The sequence below is a fragment of the Talpa europaea genome (assembly GCF_964194135.1).
Source record: "Talpa europaea genome assembly, chromosome: 10".
Taxonomy (NCBI): domain Eukaryota; kingdom Metazoa; phylum Chordata; class Mammalia; order Eulipotyphla; family Talpidae; genus Talpa; species Talpa europaea.
In genome coordinates, this window is record NC_140077.1 from 33,341,870 (window position 1) to 33,362,981 (window position 21,112).

The 21,112-nt window shown below is 50.4% G+C and overlaps 1 protein-coding gene across 1 annotated transcript; it reads right to left on the reverse strand.

Moving 5' to 3' along the window:
• Nucleotides 1-623: 623 nt before the first annotated feature.
• Nucleotides 624-20,374, reverse strand: CDHR1 (cadherin related family member 1; the record flags this gene model as incomplete). The annotated part of the gene is made up of 17 exons (XM_084244604.1): nt 624-1,398; nt 2,002-2,259; nt 2,914-3,142; nt 3,665-3,732; nt 4,206-4,370; nt 6,149-6,301; nt 6,762-6,965; nt 10,097-10,197; nt 11,450-11,528; nt 12,830-12,973; nt 14,022-14,138; nt 15,154-15,240; nt 16,384-16,473; nt 17,689-17,739; nt 18,507-18,652; nt 19,580-19,675; nt 20,320-20,374. 17 exons carry the CDS (start codon nt 20,372-20,374, stop codon nt 862-864), a joined length of 2,580 nt encoding a protein of 859 aa, XP_084100730.1. The 3' UTR covers nt 624-861.
• Nucleotides 20,375-21,112: the final 738 nt, after the last annotated feature.

Here is a 21,112-nt window from a genome sequence, read left to right on the forward strand (position 1 = left end):
ACGTCAAGGACAATGCCACCTCCCAGCTCTGGCTGCTGAGGCTCAGTGCCGGCTTCCAAACCCAACAAAGTATCTTCACAGATGCTTGGCAGAGTAGCTGAGAAGCTCCTAATACTTTCTGGAATTGCTGCACCCCAGAGAACTGGCCTGCAGAAAATACTTTCCACTTGTGCCACTCTGCATTTGGTTAAAGCCTTTGTTACTACTACTACTTACTTCATTCTCAGTCTTAACCTGTGCGTGAGGCAGCTGGGATTTATCTTCTTCATTTTACAGATGAGGAAGAGGATGAAGAGGGTGTTTAAGCAGCTTTCCTGAGGTCGTACCACTTTTGGGTACAGTTCCAGCATCAGCATTAACTTTTTAGTGCACCTTTGGCCTCTCCTGGTGCATTCATTCTCCTATGGACTGCAAGGTTCACTGACTCCCAATCTCAGCCTTAGCAAGGACTGAACCTCCTTTTCCTGTTCCTGCTCTTACAAGTAGGTTTCAGGATTTAGGTTCTACTCAGCCTTGTGGTTAGGGCCCTGATTTTCGACTTAGGATGCTGAGGCCTCAAGAGGCTCCAGGGATTGTGAGGCCTGGAGTTGGAGAGAAGACATACAGCTCTGGCTCCTTGTTGGCTATCAGCCTCTGCAGAATGAGTAACATCACAACTGGATCAAGGATCTGGGTGATTGGGAAGTATTTGCCAATTGCATCCCTAACCAGAGAAGTCCCTTATTTAGGTGCTGTTCAGAGCCTTAGATATGGGATTTATATCATTAAACAAAACAGGGGTGACCCTAAGGATTAGAAGATGGAGCATGGTCCAAGTAGCAGGAGAGTTGGGGTGGGAAAAGAGGGGCCATGGGCCATACTCTAGAAATAAGCCATATTTTCTGCATTCTTCTTCTCCTCAAACTTTTGTCTTAGCTCAAAGACCAGTGCTGACTGGACAGGGCTTCCCAAGGCCTCAGGTTTTGACTGGGCTTGCTGAGGGGTGATTGAGCCAGAGACTGTGGGCACAGTCCAGTGGGCCGGACCTATGTTGGGTACCATTCTGGGTGATGGAGGGAGAGGCGGGGCTGTGGGGGGTGGTGAGCTTCCCAAGCTGTTGTTGTTACAGTTCTCATTGGGAGGGTCATCTCTGAGCACAAACTTGGCAGCAGCCTTGGTCCTTCTGAACTTGAGCCACTCAATGCGGATGGCTCGAGGTGCAGGGCTGGGCCGCTTGCGGATCACGCGCCGTATGGGCAGGACCTTGTTTGACTTCTTATTGCGCCAGAAGGTGGCGGTGGAGATGAGGACGGTGATGGCCACGATGGTGGTCATGATGCCAGCCAGCACCCCCACAGCCTTCATGGGGTTGTCTTTGGTCTGCATCAGGAAGGCGGCCATGGGGTCTCGGGACAGCATCTGGAAGAAACCCACCACTACAATCAGCTGCTCCTGCCTGGGCCCCGCAGGACAGAGCAGGGGGTGTAAACTCACTTAAGCCTAATAATTTTTAGATTTTTCTGGCATCAGGAGTCCCTTGAGAATCTAATGAGGACCTTGAGCTCCATTCCAGAAGAAATGCACTTAAAGAGAATGTAATGCTTGCAGCTCTCCGAAAAAGTGCATGCAGAGAGAGTGTGGTGCAAACAACCTTTTTGCATTACTGGACTCTGCTCTTGAGACAGTTAGAGATCACTTGAGTTTGGGTGGGGGGAGGTATCTACCCTAATGTATTGAGAACCCCTTGAATGATGACTTCTTGTCAGAAACTGAGCTGAGAACTACAAAGTAAAGGAGGTAACCTTATTCAAAATTTAACAGGTAAGGAACTGGAGAACTAGCAACACAATAGGTAGTGAAACCAGGATCTCAGCATGACTACAAAGCCTGTGTGTTGGATGACACTGGCAGGCTCTGCTAGCTTGGAGGTCCCTTTAGAGGAAGGCTGGAGTGGATCTTTCTGCCTTTGCTTGTGTTATATTGACTCTTTGGAACTCTTCCTGACCTGGGCTTCATACCCACCTCTGTGTCTATGATGTCAATCTTGAGTAAGGCTGTGGTGCTGAAGGATGGAGAGCCGCGATCCTTGGCCTGCACCTCCAGGGACCACATGTGGCCCCCACTGGGCGTGATGTTGTGCAGGGCATCCAGGGAGCGGATGGAGTTCTTGAGCCGGATCTCCCCCGTGTGTGCATCGATGTCAAACACGTTGGCTGGCTCTGCGTGGGTAATGGAATAATCCACCAAGTTGTTGGGCTCCTCTGCATCCTGGTCTGTGGCCTGTGAAGAGGGAGGGGCACAGAGCTGGGTTTGGAGCATTATGTGGACTCTGGTTAAGCCGTATGTCATACGGGGCTGGCTGGGTTGATGAAATGGTCCTAATCCTATTTTGAGTGAACTGGAGCTGGGAAAGGAATTGAATGAGCACCATTCTATGACCAGGGTCGACACTAGACCCTACATTGTGTTATAATATTCCAGTCTCAGACAAGCCTAAGAAGTAGGTATTATAAACACCACAGCTTGGATGCTAAGTGATTTGACTATGGATACATAGGAGGAAGAGGAGCTGGTATTCAAACTCAAGTATGTTGAGGTTTCAGAGTTCACACTTCCTGCCTTGGGAAGGCTGGCTAGTACCGTGGGAGAGCATTGCTTTGAAAACCGGCACATTAGCTATTTGAACGAATGTAACTAAGCCAAACACTTAACCTGTCCAGTTCCCAATTTTTGTTTTGTAAAGTGGCAACAATATCTTCTTTCTCAGAAATTATTTCTTGGTTGAAGTGGAGAAAGGGACATTACATGTCTTAAGTCTTTCGCCCATAGTGGAAATCCAACAAATCTTATTTTAAAATAAATCCTTATGCTACATTGTCACTTGAATTATTGGAATAAGACTTTCAGGGGAACTCAGCTGGTTTTGAAACCCACCTCAATTTTCACTGGGGTCCCCAGCACCATCGTCTTCTCCTGGATGCTCTTGCCAAACTGGGGGTAGTGGTCATTGACATCCAACAGAGTGACGTACACCTCGGCCAGGCTGTACCTGCCCTCCATATCCTCCGCCTTCACGTAGAAGTTGTACCTGGCTGTGTCTTCAGCATCCAGGCTGGCCCAGGGCTGAGTGTAGATGATCCCAGTGGATGGCTGAATTAGGAAGCTGCCGGGCACAAAGATTGCAGGATCGGTGTATGCAGGTACACACACACACACACACACACACACACACAGACACACATGCTTGTGGTAATGAGCTGACTCAAGAAAGTAGCATTAATGCATTATGTGGCATGTCCCATAGGCTCCTCTCCCCAGCCTTGCAGGTCTGACGGAGGGACCAGGTCCACCTAACTCCTCACCCGTCTATCAATATTGAACTTATCCCGAGTCACAGCCTTGCTCTTTCCCTACCAGTCTGCCCTATCCCTAGTCCAGCACTGCTTGCCCACTTCCTGGGGCCATCATGGGCCTTGACTTCAAACAATGATGGTGGCCCTTCTGCTCTCAGACTCCCAGCCCTGAGCCATGTGTCCCTACGCCTCTACTGCTTCCCTCTACTCCTTGCCCCATGCTTGTCTCTGTGACTCAGTTCTTCTCCTTTCCAAGTCTAGCACAGACCTTCTTCATCCTCATCCTCCAAATCCCTTGCCCAAGGCACTGACCAGGATTCTGTTCTACTCACAGGTCTGCCCCTGACCCGTAGATGGAGTATCTGACTTCGCCCCAAGGACCTGTGTCTGGATCCACAGCCTGGAAGAGAGAAAGCTCACAGTGGCACCTGCTTCTTTGACAGAACAGGGTATGTTGGCAGCTCATGCATCTGAGGATTGCTTTCGGCAGCAGAAAGAAAGGACTTAGGGCTTATCCAACTGGGGAGAAAATAGGAGGCCTGCTCCAAAATCCTAGCTTTCTACCCAGGAGGTCTCAAGTGTAGAAGGAACCAAAAGAGCAATAGCAGGCCTCTACTCCTCCTCGGAAATGGGGAAGGAAAGGAGATGAGTCCCATGCCACGGGCTTGGGATTTGTACTTCTGTGTCGTATTGTTTTCCCCACTGAGTAGAAGAAGAAACTGATGTTCAGAGAGGGCAGGTCACTTGTCCAAGACACACTAACGAGTGTGGGCTTTGTGATTCGAACTAGAAGCCTGGTTGGTCTGACTTATTGGGCCTCATTCAATGGGGGTCCCCATCCCATCCCAGTCCCCAGGCTAGTCCATAACCCACGGTGACGGCCACCACATTGGTGCCCCCTGGGGCATCCTCAGGGATCCTGGCAATGTAGTAGTGGGAGGTGAACTTGGGGACATTGTCATTGGTGTCCAGGAGCTGGATCACAACATCTGCTGTGGAGCTGAACTTCTCCGGGGTGTTCACTTCAATGGCCAGGAGCTGGGGGAGGAAAGAAAATGAGAACTTGTCAAGGTGAGTCTTCCTGCAGAGTCCTCCTGCAGACTGGTGCAGCACCCACCTGCCTTGCCTCCTGGTCTTTCTCTCAGCTGCCAATCAGCTATGCCTGCCATCCCTGGCAAGAAGCCCTATGGCACACATTGTTGCCCCACTCACTGGTGGCCATGCCTGTTTTCTTACAGATCCCATTTGTATTTGGGCCAGTTTCTTTTGTTCTGCTGATCATCATATTCTTTTTTACTTCCATTTTTTAAATAATATTTAATATAATCTAATTTTGTTAGAGCAAGTTGTTATCTCATATTCTTATTTTTTTTAATTTCCCATTTTTCCAGATAAAAACTAATTGTGCCATGTTCCTTACCACCTCCTCAAAGGATTTTCCAGGTAAGGCTTATCTGAGGTGGCATTGGAGTTTTCATTAACTTAATGGGAATTTGCTTTTTTTTTTTTTTTTAAACAACGTATGCTTCATTTTTACCTTTCTTGCCTTCTTTATATCCCTTTTTAAATTGTGTTTTTTATCATTTAGATGCTACATATTTCTTGTTAGGTAATTCCTGGGAATTGCATTTGTTAACTATTGTAAAAGAGAATCCTTTACTCCACTATATATTCTCATTGCTGTTTTTCCTATATAGGAAAATGATTGGATTTTAGGTATTTGTCATTCATGCAAGCAATGTTGTTATGTTTCTAACAGTTTTCAATCATTTATTTTTGGCTTCCTAAGAAAATAATCACAGACAATGACAAATATATTCCTTTTTAATGTTTGCACCACTTGCATCCTTTCTTTCTCAAGGAATCATGTCATCCCAGGAATAGTGTAAATAACACTGGTGATGGAAGGCACCTAGGCTTTTTTCTGACCTCACAGAATGCTTCTGGAATTTCTTTTTTTTTAACATTTATTTTCATTTATTTATACATACTGAAGTATATGACAGAGGTGTGTGTGTGGGGGGGGGGGGGAATAAGAAGATTCACCAGAGAGAGAGTGGGGAAAAGAACAGGCATATCTGCTGAAATACATTGCTGAGGGGAGCAGTGGGCAAGATAGAAGAGGTCTCCTGGGCTATGTGGGTTAGCTCCCTGGCCTGGGGATAGAACTCATGCCACAGTGGCTGGCAATGGCTTGATAGGGCTGAGATTTAATCCCTGAACCACCAGGGAGGTCCCTGCTTCTGGAATTTCATGTTTAAGTAGGAGGCTGGCTAAGAAGTGTATATGTGTATAATTATAAATAATTAAAACAATTGAAAACAATCAAATTATTTTCCTTTTAATTGATAAATCAGTATGTTTGTGTATAACATACATTATCCAGATATGCTTGTAATCTCAGTTACAGAGGGAGTATTTTTTTACCTTCTGCTAAAGTTATATCAGAACAGACTACAGATGTCAAATGCATATGAAAAACATCTCGCTTGATGAAATTTTTTTTTCTCAATCTATCAGTATTAAGAAACAGCACCATAGCACATTATATTGATACTTTCCCTTTGAACCCCTTTACAATCTAAGGGTTATAGTTATAGAAGTGGGGGGCGTGTGCAACCAGTGGGCTTTTGTCCTCACTTTTCTTCTCCCTCCTCACTTGCTCTCCAAATCAGCAGGAAGGCAGAAGAAATAAGATGAAAAAATAGGGTCAACAGGGGCAAAGGTGACAAAGGGACCCCTCAGGATGAACCCAGGGGCTGCTGTGACTTCCTGTGAGTGGGACCCCATTCACAGCAATGCACAGTATTCCCTACCTTGAAGGTTAACACTTTGAACTTTTCAAAGTCGATGGCAGCTGAGTTCTCCACAATGATTGTCACCTGGGCTTCATTCAGGACTGTCTGCGGGACCACTCGGAAGATGCCCCCAGGTCCCACCAGCCGCAAGTTGAATTTGGCATTGGCTCCCTGAGCAGTAGAGTTTGGAGGGAGGAAATAGGGAACAGAAATGAGAATGGAAACTCATTATATTTTCATGCTAGTGAGGAGCCCTTCACATCCCCTTAACCCTGGGAGGTGAGAAGATTAATCATGGGACAGAAAGACCTAGTAGGCTGTGAGGACTAAGCAAGGTCACCAGCGCATAAGGCCTAACCCTGTGCTGGGCAAGTTAAGTGACAAGCAGGGGTGGGGCATAGAGGTGTTTTCCTGTGACTGCCTTTCACTCTGCCATTGACTGTGAATGTCTTTAGGCCAAGCAGACAATCTCCCATTAGCTACTCTCTCAGCTCTCCCTCTTGGTTATGCCCTCGTTTCATTCATTTTGTGATTGAAAAGACCAAAGCCCTGTCACATAAGCATTGAAGGCTGGTGCAGGTTAAGCTTTGGGACCTTGTGAGATGGGTGAGGGGGGGAGGTGGGCACATACCTGGTCTGAGTCGTTGACAGTGATCTTGAGGCCCCGTAGGATCTCCCCTTGGGGCGGGTGCTCATACATGGACAACTCAAATCGGTTCTGGGGTCCACTCTCTCCATAAAATGTAGGTGGATGGTTATTGAGGTCCACGATCCTGATGGTGACGGGGACCATGGCTTGGGCAGCTGGACTCCCTGCAGAGCTGACCTCAGTCACCTGGGGTGGGGACAGGTGGCTATGGTGGTGTGGCAGGTGGACTCTGACACAACTCCTATGATCCTCACCTTCCCAGTATCATCCCCTGTATAATCCCGTTCCTCAGTGTGGCCTGGCCTAGCAATGTGCTTCTAACTGATGGACTATGACCATGGTGATGAGGTAACTACTTTGTGATTAGATTTTAGAAGAATGTGACTGCTATATTCTAGCAGACTCTTTCTTGCTGACTTTGATGAAGCCAGCAGTTATGCTGCAGGGGCCTGTGTTTCCAGGAACTAATGCCTGATGACCTCTTGCCAACAGTCCACAAGATCTCAATTCTGCCCATCATATGAGTTTGGAAGCTAATCCCTCCCCAGTGAATCTTCAGAGAGAAGTGGCTAACAAGGTGATGGTGGGGGTGTAACACACCTTAAAACTGAGGACCCGGCTGAGTCTGGATTTCTGGCCCACAGACACTGCGGGATAGACATGTATGTCGTTTTAAGCCACTAAGTTTGGGACAACATGTTCCAACAGCCATAAGAAAGGAGACATGCTATTACTGACCCGATTTTACACACAAGTGGGAAGCATCACCTGGGGTCACACAGCTGGAGTGACAGAGCAAGAACAGGAAGAGCTCAGGTGTGTCTGGTTTGTTAATCTGCCCCCTTGCAGCCAGACATGGGTTCATACCCCAGCTCTGCCACATTCTGTCCTTTAGCCAGGAGGAGACTGCAGGGAGGGGAGATGTGAACAGGCAACAACAGAATACTAGTATGTGTTCCAAAGCCAGGGCTGAGTCTACAGGCACCTCATGAACCAGGTGGTAAATATATGAGCCTCCTAAAAGGCCTGTGTCCCCTTCAGAAGCATGCCTCCACTTACCTAAAATGACCCCCTTGGGCTTCCCTGGGGGTGCAAGGGGTTAACACCGCATTGTGAAGCTGTTCATAGCCTCTGCAGCATGAGTTCGATCCCTAGCCAGGGAGGTGACTCACATGGTGCAGCAGACCTCTCCTGTCTCACCCGCTGCTCCCCTCAGCAGTGTATTTCACTCAGTCTACCTATTCTGCTCCCCACTCTGTCTCTGGTGAATCTTCTCACCCTCCCACCTTTGGCCTGTACCCCAATTCTTGTATACATAAATAAATCTTTAAAAAAAAACAAAAACAGGCCTTCCTGGTGGCGCAGGCAATTGAGCACAGTGCTATGAAGCTGTCCGCAGCCTCTGTGGCACAGGTTCTAGCCTGGCTGGCTGTGGAGATACCCACATGGCACGGCAGACCTCTCCTGTCTCACCCGCTGCTCCCCTCAGCAGTGTATTTCAGTCAATCTGCCTGTTCTGTTCCCCTCTCTGTCTCTTGTGAATCCTCTCACCCTTCCGCACATCTGGCTTGTATCCCATTCTTGTAAAAATAAATCAATCTAAAAAAAAAACAAAAAAACAGCAGACCTCTCCTAAAATGACCCTTCCTGGACCCCACTCTGTCACACCCTAGCTGCTGTCCTGACTGTCCTTTCTTTGACGCAGACACCACGTGTCTCCACTTCTACTTCCCACTCCACTCAAATACTAGCCACTGACTTCTTTTTTTAGTAATTAAATTTTTTTTCTTACATAGTTGTAGTCCCTGTAGTTCTCCTGCCACCATATCACCCAGGAACCCTCACCATATTCCCTTGTGTTCATTCCTCCATTGTTTTCACCCTCCTTGCTCCCCCTCCTTTGCTGTATGCTTCAGTTCCATGGTCTGCCTACTAGTTTCGACTTTTTTTTTCAGCTTTTGTTTGGTTTTCTATATTCCACATATAAGTGAGATGTTTATCTTTTTCCTTCTAGTTTCTAGCCACTGAATTCTATGTGCACCCCATACTACTGCTCCATCTCCTGAGCACTGTTTCCTTGGCTAATGTGACTCTGCAGGTTCCTGCTCTGATCTCTCCTGGGTTCCTCCCTCCTCCCTCTAGGCTGCAGGTGCTCCCACAGCAGTGTATTTGGCCAATGGCTCCCCTCCCCCATCACCACCCTCTGGGGAATCTCATCCCAACTCATCCTTTCACAGATCCCTCTATGTTGATATGCTCTCCCCTAACTTCCAAACCTGTGTACCCAAGTGTGTATGTGTCAACTTGAATGTCCCGGCAGGCCCCAAATTCAAACTGCTGTTTTGCTCATCTTGCCTCCTCTTCTGTGTGCCCAAGATCACGGCACTTCCCCAGTCCTCATCCATCTTTCTCCCCCACCACCACCCCTCACAACCACGTTCTGTAGAGTCTGCTTCTTCCTATTTTGCAACTTCTTCGTTTCTGCCAACACCTCTCCCCTCATTCCCACAGGCCCTTTCATCTATCACCTTGGCTGTTGGCTCTGCCTCTGCCTCTCATCCAGTTCCCTCCAAACCCAAGTTAAGACATGATTCTCAACTGCCAGGCTGGGACTGGTGCAGTAACACTAGGGACTCTGCAAAACAATGCAAAGTCCTGGGTTTGCTCTGGACACACTAAATTCCCATTCCAGGTGTGGGCCAAAAATCTCTGCCAAGTTCTCTGAATTTGAGAACCTTCTTTGTCCAGCATGAAGCCACAGTGAGCTTTTTAACAGGACTCGAATCCTGCTTAATACCTTTCAGGGGCTCTTTATTGCTCTTGGGCAGGACCAGCTACAACATTTGCAGGCCTGGTGAAAAACAAATTACAAGGGGTCCTGTTCAAAATTGACTTAAGAATTTCAAAACAGCAATAGCAGAGCATTAAGCTCAGTATGGGACTTTGGGTAGCAGCTCCTATGGACTGTACAGGCCGCATGCCTCGGAAGCCGACCCTGCTCAGGGAAATTCCCAGACATCCTATTCAGACCTCCAGTGCGTCTCTGGCCCCAAGCATTTTTCCTTTTCCGTACTGTCCATGGGCTTTTTGCTCCAGACCCATTTGACTCCCAGTTTACATCTCCCATTGCCAGGGGCTTTGTGTACATCTGCTGCAGCCTCCACACTGGATACCTGATAAAGATGCTACTTGGAGCACCATCTGCTCCCTCCCTACTGTAAGCCCCAGGGAGTAGGGGAGGAGGCCAGGGGTGGAAGATGACTCTGCATCTTATCCCTTTGCAGCCCATAGCCCTCTTCAAGCTAGAGGCAAATTACCTGTACAAAGAGCTGATATACCTCTCTCCGGAGCTGGGCTGGGCTCTGCATGAGGGAGATGGCTCCAGATGTTTCATTAATTTCAAAGACTCCATCGCTCCCTGTCACAGAGAAGTACCTTACAGTTCTGCACAGTGCCACAGGGGGCACAAGGGAGTCATGCCAGGCAGGGGGCCACATGCTCCTCAGGCATTACCTCATTGAAGTCTCCTCTACAGAAAGTCACCTGTGTGTTTTCAATGAGGAAACTGAGTCTCAGAGGGGCTAAGTCATTTGTCTAAGGTTACACAGTAAGTGCAGGGGGAACATCAACTCACTTCTGTATGGCTTCCAAGTTCCCCACTAATTTGCCTCTATTATGCATGTGTGCATGTGTGTGTGTGTGTGTGCATGTGTGAAAGAAAGAAAATGGAAGCAAAGGGTACAGAGGGAGGGACAGAGAGAGAGGTGAGAAGAGAAGGGTGGGAGGAAAGAAAGGTGAGAGAGGGAGAGAAAAGAGTCTGGAGGAGGGACAAGAGAGAAGAGGCAATTGGGTGCTTGGTAATGGTGTTAAGGCGTGCAGTAGCAGAGCGCAGGGGAGGTGGTGAGGATCCACATTCCCCAGGAAGGGGCCTGTGTGTGATGGTGTGCATGTCTGTCCTCTCGTGAGCTGCTGGAGGGGGAGTGTGCACTGGGCGCGTCAAGGGGCTGCTTGCTGGAGGCGGTGGTGTCGGAGTGAGACTATGTATCATGTTTTTCTGGGATTAGGGATCAGGCATGATGGCCAAGGGGCCTGACCCTCTAGAGACCACCTATGAGTGCTGCAGAGCCCACCCTCAGGCTCACTCCTCCTGCCCAGTGGCGGCCCACTTGTGAAAAAGGCAGTCTCAGAACCAGCATATGTGGGTTCAAGCCCAATGATGGGAACTTGGGATGCCCATTTAGCCTCTCTGAGCCTCAGTTTTCACTTCATTCATTTACAGGGCTAGTGTTAGGGAGGTGCCATATTATATCACCATTGAATTTAGTTTATTTAATTGAACTATAAGTTCTAGGCCAAAGAACTTAAGAGAACGAGAAAAGAAATAGCAACTGAGGAGTGTAAGAAGTGTTACCACCCCCTCTTGTCAACAGCGCAGCCAGGGTGAAGAGAACATGGGTCTGGGCCATCCAAGTGCTCTCAGTCCCCCCACCCAATACTTCTCTCTGTTGCTGGATAAGATGATACCTGCCAGTCTCTCCTCAGGCTGTACTTCTGGCCCTACATATGAGAGTACTGGGACCTGGGGAGGCTGGGGAACCTCGCTCTGACCCCCAGGGAATCAGAGCTCAAACTCAGTCATGAACCTGTCCCCAAAGCTGCTTCCTACTCACCGTTTACGAGGCTGTAGAGAACATGGTTGGGTTTGCCCCGATCTCCATCCACGGCAACCACGGTCAGTACCTCTGAGTCCTTGGGGGAAGAGGAGCAGTTGAATGAAACTGATGGGTGATGCTAAGGCTCTCCCCTCTGCAGACACTACCACGATCATGGACTTGGGGTACCACTGCCACCCAGGAAAAGAACCAGGACTCTGTGTGGTTGCACCCATCCTCTAGAGAAACGCCTCAGCCTTTGGCCTCTCAGCACTGCAGGGACAGTCTGAGCCCCATTGTTCCATCCTCTCTCCCCACCACCATGCATGTGGGCTGCCCACGGATCTTGGGCCTCCTCAGGGGCCTCATCCTCGCAACACTGGTGCTGTCAGCTTTCCTGCACACTTGACTCAGCTCTTGCCTCTCTGTCCCGCCCCTCAGCATCACACCACTGCTTCCCCCATCTTTAGCACAAAGGGAGAAGAGACAGACAAGTAGGAGCAGGGCAGAGCATGGAGAAGCTCACACCCAACATCTAGGGATTGGGTTTAATTGTATGGCCCTGGCATGTTCTTAGAAGTCGGGGATAATCAAATTAGGGAAGTGAAAATTGAGAGTGCAATTCAGCTCCACAGAGAATTCTTGAATCCTGGTCATGTGAGGTCTGGCTGGTGGCAAGGTATGGGGGCATATAAATACAAGGTACACCCCAAGGAGGGCGTGCTCACAGGGGTTGTGCATAGTGTGCTGAAGCAGCGAGAGGAGTTCCCATTTCAGAAGTGTCAGGGAAAGTGGTGTCTGGGCTGATCTGAGAAGGGAAGCGGAATCAGGCCCATGGGGACATTCCAAGCAGGGATTTAGTAGTGAGAGGGCCTGGGATGCATAGAGGACAGTGAGGGCTCGTGGGTGAAGGGAACCTTGGACCTTTGCCAAGCTGAGTTGAGACCTTCCCTGAGAGGGACAAAGACCAGACACCAGGGTGGAGACTGACTGGGAGAGGGAAACTGAGGCCAGCCTTCTAACTGGGCCCATGTGCCATGCCTGACAGGGTAGCGGTGGCTCAGCAGCAAACTGAACTACTGGTCCCTGATCGACAGGCTTGGGGCTGGGGAGGTGCAAGGGCACCTCATGCAGAGATAGAGGAAAGGCCTCATATTTCCACCAGCCACCTGTTGTTCTCTCTGGGAAAAGGGAATGGCACAGTCTGGGCAGCCAGTGGGAGCTCCACACACATGAGCACCTGTTCCTGGCCCCTTAAACTTCCAGAGGACAACGAGCCTGTGAGCAGGTGACTCAGGGCCCAGCCTGGTCAGCCCAGCAGGGGGATCCTGGGCAATGTCAAGGGCAGGGCAGGAGGCATCTGGAGGGGACATTGGGCTGAGGAGTGCAGCCACCCACCGGAAGGCTGTCCTCATATACATAGCCATAGTAAGGTGTGCCCACGAAGACAGGAGCCATGTCCTGCATGTCTTCCACGTTGACTGTGACTGTGGTGATGGCTGAGAACACCACATCAGCCCCTCGCAGCTTCCCTCCACCATCCTGGGGAAGAATGGGAGAGGGACGAGTGTTGGGGATCTGAAGTTGAGTAGACACCAGACTCTGATGGAATCTGGCTCCTGTTACTTAGTAGGCACAGTGCCAGCTGCCTTGAGTTCTGTTTGGTTCTAGATCACCTGCAGATAGTTCTCCCCTCAGAGGGGTTTGGAAAAATTAAATGAGATGATGCATGAAGGTCTTCAGGCAGTGCCTGCTATGCAGGAGGCACTAAGAAGTGTTCCCTTGGAAACAGGGTTAGTTCTCTTTCCAGGGAAGTTGCGTGTGACCCCTGGCAGAGGACAGGGGTCAGAGCTAATCTCCCTTTCCAGCCAGGAACCAAACCTCAAACACCTCCTGAGGACCTACTAAGAGCATGACTGGGTGAGTAGAATATCAGTATGTGCCCCTGAGTCCAGCCCTGGAGTAACAGGGGATGGACTATCTTGGGTATCTTGTCCAGGCTGCAGTGGGAAGGCCTGTAGCCAACATGTGACCAGCAAGGACCTTTCTGGGAAAGAAAAGCACTGGCCTGGAGGGACAGTTGGCGGTTCCTGTCCTTGGGACAAGGAACAGCCATTTTGTCTGAGCCTCTGCTATGTTCCAGTTTCCACACCAGGCATTTTAGAAATAAGAGGAAGTTAGTTAGTCGCAGGTGTGTGCAGATGAGGAAGTGGAATCACAGAGGGGGTAACTGGTTTCACAGAGAGGATGAGGAGGACAGAGCACAACTGGCAGAGAGCTAGAGGTGCTGGAGGCCAGGTTGTATAGGATGTGAGGGGCAGAGTCTCCAGGTCTTATTAAAGGGAACTTTCCCATTATATTTCCAGGAGGGAATATGCCCTCCCCAGCAACAGACACCAGCCTCCCTGGAGAATATATCTGGGCAGGGCCCACTCAACAGACATTCAAGCAGCTCCCCCCAAAAGCTTCAGCTTTCCGAATCACCTTCCTCTCCACATTCCATCCTGAAAACTAAGTCTGTTCCAACCTAAGGACAGCTTCCCCTGACAAATGCTGAGGAAAGAGGCTCCCCCTTCTTTCCTCTTGTTACCTTGGCAACCACTGTGATGAAATGGGCCCGGGCCTTCTCGTAGTCCAGGGTGGTCCCAGCTCGGAGGCGCAGCACACCACTGTGGCGGTCCATGGCAAATTTGGTGGAGTGCGGGTTCTGTGAGAATGAGGGGCAGGCTGGGCCTCGGGAGAGGTCCCAGTGGAGCCCCATCAATGCCTACTCTGCTTATGAAGGGATCTCCACTGTCCTCTGCCACAGCAACTCCAGCCTAAGGCTGCAATTCCAATTTAGAGCATTCAGCATTTCTAAGATCAGGGCTCCCCTTCATAGGACTCTGGGCTTCCCCTGTTCTTCCCTCAGTCAAATTCTCCTGGCAGGGCCTTAGCTCTTTCATCTGGAAAGCCACGGGGTGCAGCTTTGGGCTAAGCTCTGCAGGATCCATCAGGAGACTTGTCTGCATGTCAGTAGAGTGCCCTAACCTAGAGGGACTGTCTTAAAAGCCAAAGTGACAGGGAAAAACTTTGGGACTTTCAAGCCCCACCAAGGAAGTGACACAGGCCAGTGCTAGGCAGCACCCAGGGGTGATGGTGGGACTAGGGACTAATTGTGGAGTGAAGAGGAAATTCTACAGAAACAGCAGCCAAGTGAAGGAGAGCAGCTGGTTCCTGAGGAGCCAGGAGAGGGGCGGTACAAGGAGCAGTCTAGTCCCCTGACAGCATGGGGTGTTCCAAAAGGGTTTAGGGGGTTATTGTCATGGGGGTGCCACAGATCTCCTTTTGGGGTGTTGCCCCTTCTGTCCTTTTTCCTATTGATCTTTCTAGGCCCAGAGAGGTTGCTTTCACCCTATGTGCAAAGCTCCCAGATCTCCTGGGTAAGGGGCTAGTGGGTGGGGAGCTGAAATCCTGGTGAGGGAGAGCAGGCAGTTCAACCCAGAGGGAGCCAGGATGGACCAGCCGGGGCGGGGATGGCCTCAGCTTGAGCCCCTCTCACAGCCCCACCTGTCCATTCAACCCTGTGTACTGAGACTTTGCAGGGATATAAGGTGGCATCTCTGATAGTTTTGGGAAATTGTACAGATATGGACCTAACAGCCTTGGTGATGCAGATGGGAGCTGTCCAGGTGTCCCCTCTTGCCCAGGCCTCTGGAGACAAGGTGTGTGTTCCACCTTACCTGCAGGAAGTAGGTGACACTCCCTCCAGAACCTGTGTCCTTGTCCACTGCTTGGACTTTAAAGATACTGCTCCCGGCAGGTGTGTCCTGAGGGGTCACAGCCATGGGGGAGGAAGGTTAGTCCCAGAGCAGCAGAAAACTCAGGGAACTGGGGGTAGGGAAGGCATGGGAAAGTGGGGCGAAGAGGTGAAAAGTAGCAATTAACCCACCACCCAATAGGGAGCAGGTCAGTGAGAGAGGAGACCGGCCAGAACCAGGGTGGATGCAGGCAAGAGAAGCGCTTTCCTCATCTTGAGAGAGAGGAGCAGACAGACATCTTGCTCAAGATGGCCTCAAAGGCAGAGTGAGAAAAACTAGCACTCCAATTAGATAAAGATTTAAACATGAAATGACAATTCACAAGTGAGAGAAGGTTAATAAATATAAACATGGTCCGCATGACCAGGGATCATATGCCTCTAATTTAGAGACAGAATCTTTCTCCTATTGAATTAACACATATTTAATGATTTGAGACTATCCCAGAAGTACTGTTCTAGATAAGCCCCACCGGTTTGGCCTTGTAATTTCAAATTTTGGACTGTATCTTAAGGAATAATTCTAATTAGAGAAAAGGCATTTTTATGTTCAGAATTTGATGTTTCTTAAGACAGCAAACATTTAAACCATCTTACATATCCCAGCATAAGGGAGCAGCTCAGTAAATGGTGGGATTTCACTTAAAGGAAGTCATCTAAATGACAGCGACCCAAACTTTACAATCATGGAGGAAGATGCCTCTATTATAAGTGAAGTGAAAAATAGGATACAGAAGGCATCTGCTTTGTCATAACTATGAAATTAAAACAGATAATAAAAACCTCGAATCACAAAATGATGAGAAAGAAATCACTTACATTTAATAATGTTTCAAGTCAGAGGGACCCTGGAGTGATCATTGAAATTTTATTTTTTGCTACTTCTCTATATATTTTCACATTTCCTCAACATACATACATATGACTATAATGGAAAATGGCAAATTAACATTTCTCTGGAAGAAAAATGAACATGTGAGGGGCTGGTGACAGAGGTGGGAAGAGAACTCAGAGGGGGGTTCCCCAGAGGCTAGTGAGCCGTGGAGAGGTGTGATGCCCAGTCTTCTCATCCAGGACACAGGGCAGCCCCTGAGGGCAGGCCAGGGTCCTGTAGTGGGAGCATATTGGCCCTGCCTAGTGGCCCCGCGCTCACCTCTGGAACCTGGACACTGTAGGGCTCCTGGACGAACCTGGGTGCCTCATCATTGGCATCAGTCACCAGGATCACAACCTTTTCTGCCACCTGAGAAGGGGCAAGGAGCACAGGAATTGAGATAGTGAGCCCTTCTGGGCAATAAAGGGGCAGTGTGGCTCTAGTGCCCCTTAGGTGTATGTCTCTGACCCACCCTCCCTCCTTCCTTCCCTACCTCCCTCTTTTTACTCATTTGTGCAACAAACATTATCAGGCAACTACTTGGTGCCAAGCATTGTGTTGCATCCTGGAGACAAGACACAGTCTGGTGGTGTGTGTTTTGTAGGTTGAGGTGGTGGAGCAGACATCAGCCTGTATAGGATTGGTAGTATTATCACTCACGGTGTTAACAGCAGTGACATGTCTGGCACTGGAGCAAGGCCCCTGAACAGACCAACTCCAGGGATACAATGCTCACCAGGGCCTGGGGCTTAGGTAATTGCATTCCCTAGGACTGTGAATGCACACAGAAGCCGGTGTCCAGAGACTCTGAGAAGAGGTATCTAAACCAGCCTGTGACGGATCACGAGGCTTTGCAGAGGAGTGAGAATTAAGCTCTACTGCAGTTTGTCAGGTTAGAAAGAAAGAGGTGGAAAGGTGTGCCAGGAAGAAGGGACAAAATGTGCAATGGCAAAGAGGCATCAAGTACACTGGGAATTCAGAATGTATGTGGATTTAAGGCTAGATGGTGAACATGGGAGAACAGTAGGTGAGGCAGATGGTGCCCAGTGGGGAGGCCCTTCATGCCAGGCTGAACCTTGGATTTTATGTCAGGGTTAGCACTTTCTATGCTGGGTGCTGGTTAGATCTATTTCCACAGTGATGGCCCTGGCTAAACTTCAGAGGTGGATTGAGATCTGGGTTGGTATCAAAAGCCTGGAGGCAGGGGAGACCCTGCATCTTTGCCAGGAAGCAGTGATGAGAGCTGGGGAAGTGTGTGGAAGGAGGAGAAGCTGAAGGAGTCCGGGTACCTAAATATTCAGTGGGTGATTGGACAGACCCAAAAATGTGGTCAAAGGAGGCAGGTAGGAAAGCAGGCTTGAGCAGACACTGTGGACTGTGGGTTCGATCTGTTAGAAGTGCAGTTGACTGCCCTCTCCATGCCCTCTCCTTCCCCACAGGCCTTGCTATACTCCCTAGGCAGGCATTTTGAGACCTTGCCGGGCCTTGGCTTAGGTTTGCCAGGAGCCCCTCAGAGGCTTTGGGAGGAAATGTGCTTAGCCCAAATTGTGCGCTACCAGAGGCTTAGCTGGGGTATGTACTCACCAGATTCACGCCATCAGAAATGCTGATGATAGCTTCAATCTCATCCTCCCTCTGCAAAGTACAAGGACTAAGTGAGTGTGCAGGAGTCTGATGTACCACGTGGGCCCCAGGCTGGGAGGAGTTCTCCCTGACCCACTAAGTCCATCAGAGAAAGCCTGGGGCAGTGTGGGCTGATGGTGACTGTGCCAGTTCTGGTCAAACATTGCCTCTGGCCATGCTGAGACCTTGCTTTGGGGCTTGACACATCAGGGTTTCTTATAAACCCACAGGGATTGTTGAGGTGCCAATGGAAAAATCCTCCCCTGCTAGAATGAGGAGAAATGCTAACCTAGCATGTCTGATTGTTTCAGGAAGAAGGATTTTCTTCCCCTTCCTTTTTCTCCTTATCTGTTACCTCTGACTATTTCATGCATGGCCCTCAATGAAGAAGGGTGTCTAGGTCATCAGGTCTCAGGGGTGCCAAGGAGGGGCAAGTTCATTGACAGCTCCATTGCTTTGTCCTGATAGCAGTCTCTGAAACCCACACTCTCCTTTCTGTAACTGGCATCTCCCACCAACCAGCAACCCCATAGGTAATACACCCACCTAGGGCTACCAGCCCGGTATGGGGTCTCCAAAGGTAGCCAGTAAGTTCAAGGGTGCAGAGGAGAGTTTTGCCAACTCAGACTCACTCTCTGGACCACCTGTTCCTGCCCTGATCCACTGCCTGACTATTCTAGAGCTTCTAGGACCTCTTCAAGAACCTTCTCTAGGGCCCCTCCCAGTCCACAGAGGTCACCTGTGTGCATGTGGGCAGCACTCTACACATTTCTGCATACCTCTCTGTCCAGCTCTTCAATCAGGGTGATGTTTCCAAAATTGGGGTCAACAGAAAAGAAATTTCTAGTGTTGGGGTCAAAGCTGATGTGGTAAGAGACAGGGTCTCCTTCAGGGTCTGTCCCATTCAAGGTGTATACATGAGAGCCTGGAAGGAGACACAGGGTGAGAACTAGAATCTGGGCCCTGACTTTCCTTAAAAGTGGCAGCTGCTTAGGATGAAGAAGTCAACTGTTTATAAGGTAGATGTTCAATTTAGTGCCAAGGGTACTTGCCTGAGCTGAGCTATGGCTGCAGTTTAGCCCCTGTAGGCTACTTCCCACTCTTCATTTTTAGTCTTCACTCCTGCCCTTTAAAGCATCAGCCACTTCCCAGACTATAATCTATAATCCAGCTATACAGGTGCTTCCAAACTGCAACTCCAGGGTCTCTACCGCTAATGACTCTTGTTCCAGGATCCAATATTGGGGGCCCCCAGGAGATAGCATATGGGGCAATGGAAGTAGCCATAAGGCAGGAGGATCACCCTCAGGTGCAACACTAACACTGTTCTGCATGCCTGGGTCAGTTCTTTTGGGATTTCTGAGTAGGTACCTCTTTTATATATCATGTCCTTTTGCCCAGTCAGGGTGAGGGAGAGGAGAGAAAGCAAGAGCCTTTCTCCTCAATCCCCATCACCCCCCACACCCCATGGGGCTGAATGATCTCAGGCAGATTTAAAGCCAAGAGGTCTGAGGCTCTGGGAGTTAAGTACAGCTGTTCAAGGTCACACAGTGGGTAAGGGACAATGATGTGGCTAAGCCCAGAGGTAACCAGCATGCCCCCTGGGGCTGGCCCTGTCTCTGGGCCCATAAGCATCTCTAGGACTGACCTGGCTTAGGTCTCCAAGGCAGCCATGACCTCCTTTCCTGCAATCACCCCAGGGATTCAAAGCACAAACAGGGCTTCCAGGGAGTGCCAGCAAGCAGCCTCAGCTCATAGAAGGCTTGAAAAGACTCAGAAGAGGTCTCCGTGTCCAATGGAACACCAGAGCCTCATGGGAGATCTATGGAGGACCTGTCTCAGGGCCACTCACCTACAGGTGTGTCTTCTGGGAGGCTGAACAGGGCCATGTTTCCATTGGTGCTGCCCACCCCGTTGTCGAAAAAATGGGGGGCGAAGTTGGCTTGGACTAGGAAGAGAAAGCAGTCAGACAAGAGAACTGGCAGACACTCAGACCGCGGAGGGACAGCTTCCCACCAGCATGGTCACACTTTGGGCCCCAGGCCTGGGCAGGCAGCTTCCTCCCCGCAGCCTCAGCACACTGAGGACTCTCTCGTGGAACCATGGAGAGATTTTTTTCCCATCACTTCTTGTGGGCTCCAGCTGAACTCAAGCTCCTCAGGAATATGCAACACCTGGGGCGCTTAGAACGCAGGCAGCCTCCACCTTAACCCCAATCAATGGGCATCATACCCACACAGGGGTAGTGCCAAGGCCAAGGTCACATGGGGGGGTCACACCCCCACACAGCCATCAAGGCAGCCCCATAACGGCCACAATACTGAAAAAGCAAGAGCGGCAGGCTAGGGACAGGGGCAAGGGGAGAGGAAAGATCCCGGGGCCCCAAGTCCCAGTGTCTGGAGTACCAGTTTCTGGGGGAGTGCTCCGGGGAGCGCCCCTCTACCCTGCGGAGTCAGGCAGCCTGAAGAATCACTTCCCGCACCCCAGCCCAAGCCGCACTCTGGAAGTGCATGAGGAGACCTATATCTGTGCCCACCCGGGTAGTGCCGGTGCCCACCCCTCGCCCCTCCGAGAGTCCCAGAGGTCACTCACCCAGGCAGAGGCGTAGGAGCCCCAGGGCCAGGGCGGCCGGAGGGCGGCCCCTCATGTCTCCGCGGGCGGGCAGGGGCGCTGGCCGCAGCCGAAGCCGGGCGCGGGAGCAGGGGGCATGCCCCGGCCCGCCAGGAGTGCAGGACCGCAAGGTGCTCGGCGGCGGCAGCAAGAGGGGCGCGGCGCGGGAGCGCTGGGTGAAGTGAGGACGCTAAGCGGATGGCACTGCTCGGCTCTGCGCAGCTGGAGCGCTCCCGCCGGGCCAATTAGTGGGCGCAGAGCTGAGGCGCCGGCTCCTTGCAGCCAGCCCCGGGGGTGGGGGGTGAGGGGTGGGGGGTGAGGGGGAGAAGGGAGGCGTGGGCGGGAGGGCGTGATTTGAGCACCGGGTTCTGAGATACCGCTCCCCTCACCCAAGTCTAGCAGGGCCCAAGCAGCCTCTGGACCCGCAGACGGGAATAAGCAGGGGCAGGGAAGAGTCTTCTCCCACTTTGCCCTCAGTAGGGTACTGGAAAAGGAGGGCTTTTGGGGGGCTTCTGTGATGAGTCTGGGCTCTGCTTGAGTTTTCTTTCGTTATGCACTTCCTCTCAGACTTTCTGGGAGTTGCCTCTCTCAGGCAGAGCACTCCAGATTTAAAAAAAAAAAAAAAGGGGGTGGGGGGGCCCCCCGGGAAACCAAAAGGAGCAGCCCAGCCTCTGACTGAAGGAATCCCCCTGGAGCAGAAACTATAACAATAGGGGAGATAAGATGGTGATTGGACTAGGGGAAGAGTGTCTTTTTAGAAATGCAATAAAGTTCC